This window comes from Nematolebias whitei, chromosome 3 (genome assembly GCF_014905685.2).
Source record: "Nematolebias whitei isolate Nwh7 chromosome 3, NemWhi1, whole genome shotgun sequence".
Classification (NCBI taxonomy): domain Eukaryota; kingdom Metazoa; phylum Chordata; class Actinopteri; order Cyprinodontiformes; family Rivulidae; genus Nematolebias; species Nematolebias whitei.
The window spans coordinates 2,026,104-2,034,513 of NC_056500.1; the positions used below are offsets into that span (position 1 = coordinate 2,026,104).

Genomic DNA, 8,410 nt, shown 5'->3' on the forward strand with positions numbered 1-8,410 from the left:
CATGAAACAAATCAGCAGCAACATGAAACAGATCAGCAGCAACATGATGTGGTTTTTCACAGTGATTATTCTGGTTAGAGATTCATGAGTCTAACAGGCTCAGGGTAGAAGCTGTTCCTCAGTCTAGTGGTTCTACACTTAATGCTCCTTAACCTCCTTCCTGAGGGGAGCGAGGCAAAAAGTGTGTGTGCTGGGTGAGTGTGGTCCTTCATGATGCAGGTGGTCCTCTTCCTGCATCTGGAGGTGTAGATGTCTGTGATGGTGGGGAGACTGACTCCAACATCTTCTGTGCAGCCTTCACCACTCTCTGCAGAGCTTTTCTTTCTGCAGCTGTGCAGCCTCCATGCCACACACCTAAATGGAAGTCGGTACTTTACATATTTTTCAAGTTATCACACGCATAACATGCATGGATGGATGGAGGGTATTTCTAATTCCTCTTCTTCGCTCTGCGATGGGAGACAACAACTGGATTTCTAAACAGGAGAAGAAGACTGTTTGCTTTTGTCCAAGAAGATGTTTAAAGTTCTGGATGGAAATGAGAAGATCTTTTCTTCCAGAATTAAAGCCCAGTTCTTTGTTGTTCCAGATTTAGGCTTTGTTCCATTCTGGATGACTGAGAATCTCCACCAGCATGTCTGTGGTGTCACGTCTTCTTCGAGTTAAATTCCATTCTAACATTTCAGATTTACTTAGAAATTATTCTCAAACAGCTGCTTAAAGCTCTTCACGGAGATGTATGAATGAAAATAATAGCAGGAGTTAAAAACACTAAATATCTGCTCAAAAATAAAAACCAGAGCAGTCTGATTTGGCAGCAGAGCGCCCTCCAGTGGCTCAAACTAAACATTACAGCTACAGACAAGGCATAAACAATATTTAGTTATTTTCCTGTTTACATCATAGTCTAAATGTTTTATTTTTATGTTGCCACCAGAGATTTATGTTGGTGTCGCTGTAGTTCCTTAGATCCACTGAGCTTTAATTCCATTTTTGTAACTCAAATACATTAAACAAATAAAACAGATGGAAGTTTATCTGAATTTCTCTGTCTAGGATTCTGAGTTTATATACCTGTACACTACATTGCCAAAAGTATTTGCTCACCTGCCTTGACTCACATGAGCTTAAGTGACATCCCATTCCTAATCCACAGAGTTCAATTTGACGTTGGTCCACCCTTTGCAGCTAGAACAGCTTCAACTCTTCTGGAAGGCTGTCCACAGGTTTAGGAGTGTGTTTATGGGGATTTTTGACCGTTCTCCCAGAAGTGTATTTGTGAGGTCACATACTGATGTTGGACGAGAAGGCCTGGCTCTCAGTCTCCGCTCTAATTCATCCCAAAGGTGTTCTGTTGGGTTGAGGTCAGGACTCTGTGCAGGCCAGTCAAGTTCATCCACACCAGACTCTGCATCCACGTCTTTATGGACCTTGCTTTGTGCACTGGTGCACAGTCATGTTGGAAGAGGAAGGGGCAGCTCCAAACTGTTCACACAAAGTTGGGAGCATGGAATTGTCCAAAATGTCTTGGTTTGCTGAAGCAGTCAGAGTTCCTTTCACTGGAACTAAGGGGCCAAGCCCAGCTCCTGAAAAACAACCCCACACCTTAATCCCTCCTCCACCAAACTTTACACTTGGCACAGTGCAGTCAGACAAGTTCTCCTGGCAACCGCCAAACCCAGACTGGTCCATCAGATTACCAGATGGAGAAGTGCGATTCAACACTCCAGAGAACGTGCCTCCACTGCTCGAGTCCAGTGGCGGCGTGCTTTACACCACTGCATCCGACACGTTGCATTGCCTTGGTGATGTATGGCTTGGATGCAGCTGCTCCACCATGGAAACCCACTCCATGAAGCTCTCTGCACTGTTCTTGAGCTAATCTGAAGGCCACATGAAGTTTGGAGGTCGGTAGTGATCGACTCTGCAGAAAGTTGGCGACCTCTTCGCACTATGTGCTTCAGCTTCCACTGACCCCGCTCCATCAGTTTACGTGACCTACCGCTTCGTGGCTGAGTTGCTGTCATTCCCAAACACTTCCATTTTCTTATAACACAGCTGACAGTCGACTGTGGAATATTTAGGAGCGAGGAAATTCCATGACTGGATTTGTTGCAGAGGTGGCATCCTATCAGTTCCACGCTGGAACTCACTGAGCTCCCGAGAGCGACCCATTCTTTCACAAATGTTTGTAAAAACAGTCTGCATGCCGAGCTGCTTCATTTTATACACCTGTGGCCATGGAAGTGATTGAAACACCTGATATATATATATATATATATATATATATATATATATATATATATATACTGTATACATTTAGAATGATACACCAAAGTTAGTAATGGAGTTCCTCAGGGTCCAGTGCTTGGAACAATACTCTTTACTTTATATATGCTTCCATTAGGTAAAGTTATTAAACAGCACGGGATAAATTTTCATTGTTATGCTGATGACACACAATTATATTAGTCTATTAAACCACCTATTAAAAGTGAACAAATTGAACAAGAAGAGGCGTTCCGCTGAAACAACTTTATTTATGACCTACAGGTGACTCACAACTGATCAATAGACATCTCAATAATCAATCAATTATTCTGAGCTGTACGGCGGCACCTCACCTGTTGTGCAGGTAAAATCTCTCACTCTGAGGAGTTTCAGATTTCTAACAAGCTACAGTCAGTCATCAAAGAGGCACAAAGAAGAAATGTCCCAGTGTGTCCAAACCCCGCCCCCCAGTTCGTGTCCCATGGTCACAGTCAGGCTCCGCCTCCTTCATGGCGTTTGAAGAACAATCCAGGAACAGGATGAAGGTCGGATCAATGAACAGAACAGGATCAACAAACGTGACCTTTGACACCCTGACAGGCCACTCCCCTCCCAGAAGGCGGGGCTTAAACTGTGACTCCACTGGTGTCATATTGCACGACCAATCAGCTGCTGACAGTCTGAGAATAAGGCATTAGATCATATTGATTGATCAGCTTGAGCTCCATTTCCTGTTTCCTCCAAAATAAAAGCAGATGGAAAGAGTTCAGTTTGTGCTTCAGTCTGTCAGAATCAGAGCCAATCACCGATCAATAGGTGAAAATCAAAACCGATCACTCCTCATGGTTTTTAGACCATCAGTTGATCAATCACCTTTATTGATCAACTAGAACTCAGTTGATCAGTTGCTTTTACTGAGCAACTAGAACTCAGATCAATGAGTTATTGATCCAGGCTTTCCTTCCAGTTTCTTATAAAAAATAAAATATTAGTTTATTGATTTATCACTGATCAGGTATTAATTGTTTATTGGTGAAGTTACTGATGATGATATTGATAAAGGCGGGGTTTCTAACTGTTGGTGGAATCAGCTGAGAAGTTCCAGACTCTGCTGCCAAAATTATGAATCAATCGATCAATGAGACATTCAGACATGGTTCTGGTTCTATTTGGAGCCCATTTCAAGTTGTTCTGGGCCAGAACCAAACCTCAGCTGCGTGTTTTCCTGAAAGCCCAAACAGAACCTGCTGCAGTCCCGTCTGCAGTAAAAGAAACACCCGATTAATAAATTCTAACCAATCAGAATAATCAGCTGACAAACTGAAGCACTGAGTCGTTCAGGTGAGCTGATGACGTTAGGAGCACACCTGGACTTTCAGGATGAGCTCGGGTGGGCGGGGCTCTGCTGGTGCTGCTGCTCAGGAGTTCTGCACTCGCAGTCTGTACCTGCTGTCTGAGGGGCGGGGCATTTGTCTGAGAGCTCCGCCTCTTCTCTGAGTTCCACCTCTCTGTGAAGCCCCGCCTTCTGAGACCCCACTCCGTCTCGGGGTTCTGCCTCCTTCTGGTGCTCCACCGCCTCCTCTTGGAACCCAGCCTGATTAAGCTCCACCTCACTCTGGGGCTCAGCCTCCTTTCCAAGTGCGAGCTCAGTCTTGGCTCCTCCTCCAGCAGCTTCTTCTGAAGCACTTAGAACTTCTCCTCCTCCTGCAGCTCCGCCCACAGAGAACTCCACATTGACCTCTGCTCCTGCTGACCCCTGACCTCCAGCTCCTCCTGGACTGACAGAGGAGGTCAGAGCCTCAGTAATGATGGCGGCTGTCTGAGCAACCCAGTTCAACTCCACCCTCTCCTCCCCAGCACCTTCTGCCGACGATGGTGGGAGGGGTTCGGCTTGTGGTGCAGGCGCGTCCGTGCTGGCAGCCCCAGACTGGCCAGGTCCGGGAGGTCCTGGATCAGCAACGGTAGCAGCACTGTGGTTGTTGTTAAGGTTGTCCTGCAGAGCCGTCTGGTTCTGACCTGCCTGCTGGTTCTGCAGAAGCATCTCCTGGATCCGGATTTGTTGCAGGATGGCAGGAAGCTCGTAGTGGTGAAAGAAGTAGATCATGGAGTGCTACAGTGATACAAGAAAAATGCTGTTATCCAATCATAACCCCTGATCAGCCCTGGATAGAAGGGGCGGAGCATCATACAGGTAAAAGAAAGATTCTGACCTGAATGAAGAGCCAAGAGGTGACCAGAGCCAGACTGCTGTACTGACCGTTGAAGCGGTAGTGATAGGCGTAAAAGGCGAAGTGGTACAGATAGAAGAACCTGCAGAACCCAAACAGAACACTGTCAATCAACAGAGTATACGTGCACCAACCATATCTCCATGGTAACAGAACCTCTAATTCTATTCTGAATCTCTACACGTTTAGAGCTCAAAGTTAAAGGTTTGTAAGAACGAGCATGAAAATGAACAGATGTGACGAATTCATCTTTTCTCAGGAAATATGGCGACTTTTTTCCACTGGCACCGGGTGTAAGCATCCAGCTAGATGTGCACTAATAACACCATCAGCAGATGGAAGAAACGTGTTGCTAACGTAATATCTTTAACTCCTCCCTCACCTGGCAACAGTTCCCACCTGCCTGAAGACCACCACCATCATCCCAGTCCCTAAGAGCTCTACAGTGACTGGTCTGAATGACTATCGGCCAGTGGCCCTCACCCTGAAAGTCGTTAAATGCTTCTAAAAACTGGTCATGACCCACATCAGAACAACCAACATCAGCGAGGACCCTCACCAGGACGCATACCATGAGAACCGATCAACAGAAGACACCATCTCCTCTGTGGTCCACACTGCTCTCACCCACCTGGAGCAGAAGGACTCCTACGTCCGTATGTTCTTTGTGGACTTCACGTCCGTCTTCAACACCATGATCCCCCAAACCCTGATGGACAAACTATCCACACTAGGACTAAGCTCCTCCATATGGTCCAGAACTTCTTAACCAACAAACCGTAGTCTGTGAGGATCCACAACTTCTCCTGCTCCACCATAAGTAATTAGTAAGTAAGTAAAGTTTATTTAATATTGATACTTACCACAGACATAAAATCAACACTCAAATATACAAAGAATAAAACAAGCATAAGAACTTCATGAAGCACAATAAAAACATGACACCACAACCCTCAGCACTGGTTCTCCTCAGGGATATGTGTTGAGCCCCCTCCTGTTTACTCTGCTCACGTATGATTGTGCAGCTACACATCCAGGCTGTCACATTGTAAAGTTTGCAGATGATACAGCGGTGGTGGGATGCATCACAAACAATGATGAGTCCAGCTACAGGCAAGAGGTGGAACACCTGGAGAGCTGGTGCAGGAAGAACAACCTTCACATCAGTGTGAAGAAGACGAAGGAGATGGTCGTGGACTTCAGTAGGAACAAAAACACCTACACCCCCCTGAACATAAGAGGATCTGCGGTGGAAGTGGTCTCCAGCTACAAGTACTTGGGTGTGCACCTGAACACCAACCTCAGCTGGAGCAACAACACCACCAGCCTGATGAAGAAAGCTCATCAGAGACTCTACTTCCTCAGGCGGCTGAGGCGAGCTGGTCTGGAAGCTCAGTCCTCACCTCCTTCTACAGGTGTGCAGTGGAGAGCATCCTGTGCTCCAGCATCAACGTGTGGCATGGAGGCTGCACAGCTGCAGAAAGAAAAGCTTTGCAGAGAGTGGTGAAGGCTGCACAGAAGATGTTGGAATCAGTCTCCCCACCATCACAGACATCTACACCTCCAGATGCAGGAAGAGGGCCACCTGCATCATGAAGGACCCCACTCACCCAGCACACACACTTTTTGTCCCGCTCCCCTCAGGAAGGAGGTTGAGGAGCATTAAGTGTAGAACCACTAGACTGAGGAACAGCTTCTACCCTGAGGCTGTTAGACTCATGAATCTCTAACCAGGAGAATCACTGTAATGACACTTTAATTGGTGATATGTGACTTATCTGTGCTGCTGATCTCATGCTGCTGATTATCTCATGCTGCTGTGTTCACTCATACCCATCTGCTCACCACAGACTCATGTTCAGGCTGCTGTTTAATATACCACATTGTTTTACATTATTAGTGTTTAGCGTAGATCTTAGCTCCATATGTACTGTTTTGTTTTATACTTTATATTTTTGCTATTTTTGTGTGTAACTTGGACCCCGAGTACATAATTTCCTTCCACCTCATGTACCACAAGTGATGTGAATGACAAAGAAACTTGAACTTGAACACCAGCACCAGAAGGAAGAACATGTTGAAGAACATTCACCAGTTACGGTTACAGGAAAAAACCCTGTGCTCTGTCCAAGTGGTGGTGTTAACATGTTTCTACCATCTTGGTCCATGGCAGCCATGACACCGCATCATGTGACTCACCGCAGCCAGTGGCGTTTGCTTGTGTTGGTGTGGCAGCAGATGGCGTCGTATTGATCGGCCAACCAAACAATCAGAATGATGTAGAAGGCTGTTGTCGTATCATTGAAGAACTCGGACATTATGGCCTCCATACCTGATGACAGGAAGTGACATCATAAATCAACAAGCTACGTTCATGGCACAAACCAGCGCAGACACGTTCCTGTTTTTAGTTTTTTACATCACTTTATAATCTAGCTGTTTTTGTTTTGTTATTTTATATAATTTCTTCCATTTATTTTTCTATTTCTAAGCTTTAGTATGATCGTGATGACAGTGTTGTCATCGCTCTGTTAAAATCAGGTCCCTCTTGTAAAAGAGTCCTCGAGGCTCAGTGACACTAACCTGAATAAATAAAGGTTGAATTGACAAATCACAAAACATATTTTGGACTATGAATGTTTTCATTACATATAAAACGTTGTTTCTAGATCACGAAAAGACGGAGCATGGGGTCTAAAAAACGGTTCGACAACTGGACCCGATCGTTTTTTAGGAAAAAGTCCCGAGAACACTTTGACTGTGAAACAGGAAATAAGAACTTAGGAGTTCAAACTTACCAACTAGGGCGAGGATGACGGTGAGCAGAGGGGCTGCTGGGAAGGCGATGGTCATGTTCATCTCTAACATCTGCAGAAGATCCACTAAGGAGGAACGGAGGCCAGGTTAGAACAGGATTTAAGGTTCTGATCAACTCAACTGGATCTAAACGGTTTTTATCTGGAAGAGTCTGAACTTAAACTACTTCCAAGTTTCAATGAAGCCTAAAATCTAACGGAACCAGAACCAAACTGGACTGGACCAGACTGAGCTCACGGTCCTGATCCAGAACAAACTGATCTGTGAGGCACAGATTCAGCAGGACAGGGTGGACCTCATTAAACCGGTCCAGACTGCATGTTGAATGAATCTCAGTCCAACTGGACTGGGTTCCCCTGAGCTGGTCCAGTCTGGTTCAGTGTTTGGTGCCTCAGAGAAAACTGACCGATGAAGACGAAGATCTGATGGTGGGAGTATCTGAGCAGCATGGACACGGACAGAGTCTGAAACACAAACAGAACCAAAGGTCTGGTGTTAAAAGGTTCTGGTAGGACTCAGACAGCACAGCTCCAGGTGAACTTACAAATATGACCATGATGACAAAGGCAGCCAAGTACGAGGTTCTGGCCATCCACATGCTGACAAAGCGGTAATGTTCTCCTGACACCACATTCCTCAGGAACCCTGCAAAGAACCAGAGGCATCATGACCCTGCTGATGGAGCTCCAGCCTGAGAAAGTGGGCAGAGCCCCTCTGTACCTTTGTTCTCCTCGTTCTCTGCCAGCGCCTTCACGCTCGACATCAAGATATCGTCATATCCCAGAAACTCATCAAGCAGGAAGCGGCTGAAGCCATCACCAAAACATTCATCCTTCATGGGATCTGAAGAAACACAGAACGAAGAGACAGGGTCATGTGACCGGGTCATGTGACCGGGTCAGGTAATGTGACTAGTCCTAGTTAAGACTCACCCAGAGTGACGACCATGACAGAGATGTTGAGTCTCTGTCTGGTGCTCTGAGACAAACGAAGGAAGCCGTACTCCAGTGAATATTCCACAATGTACTCGTCCTGAGGCCACACTGAAACAACAGCACAACACACGGTGTAAACAACAACAAACAGGACAACAC

General features: G+C 45.9%; 1 protein-coding gene across 3 annotated transcripts in view; it reads right to left on the reverse strand.

Moving 5' to 3' along the window:
- Window positions 1–2,526: 2,526 nt before the first annotated feature.
- Window positions 2,527–8,410, reverse strand: part of tmem259 (transmembrane protein 259) — a 16,701-nt gene continuing 10,817 nt past the window's right edge. For 2 of the 3 annotated variants that reach the window (XM_037697863.1, XM_037697861.1), the window contains exons 5-12: window positions 8,249–8,359; window positions 8,037–8,159; window positions 7,861–7,961; window positions 7,723–7,780; window positions 7,298–7,381; window positions 6,699–6,831; window positions 4,482–4,581; window positions 2,527–4,381 (exon numbers count right to left, since the gene is read on the reverse strand). In XM_037697863.1, the coding sequence (XP_037553791.1) occupies window positions 3,647–4,381; window positions 4,482–4,581; window positions 6,699–6,831; window positions 7,298–7,381; window positions 7,723–7,780; window positions 7,861–7,961; window positions 8,037–8,159; window positions 8,249–8,359 (1,445 nt within the window). In that variant the 3' untranslated portion in view covers window positions 2,527–3,646. Of the gene's footprint in view, window positions 4,382–4,481; window positions 4,582–6,694; window positions 6,832–7,297; window positions 7,382–7,722; window positions 7,781–7,860; window positions 7,962–8,036; window positions 8,160–8,248; window positions 8,360–8,410 lie in introns of those variants that run through there. The other variant, XM_037697864.1, reaches the window with a different exon arrangement.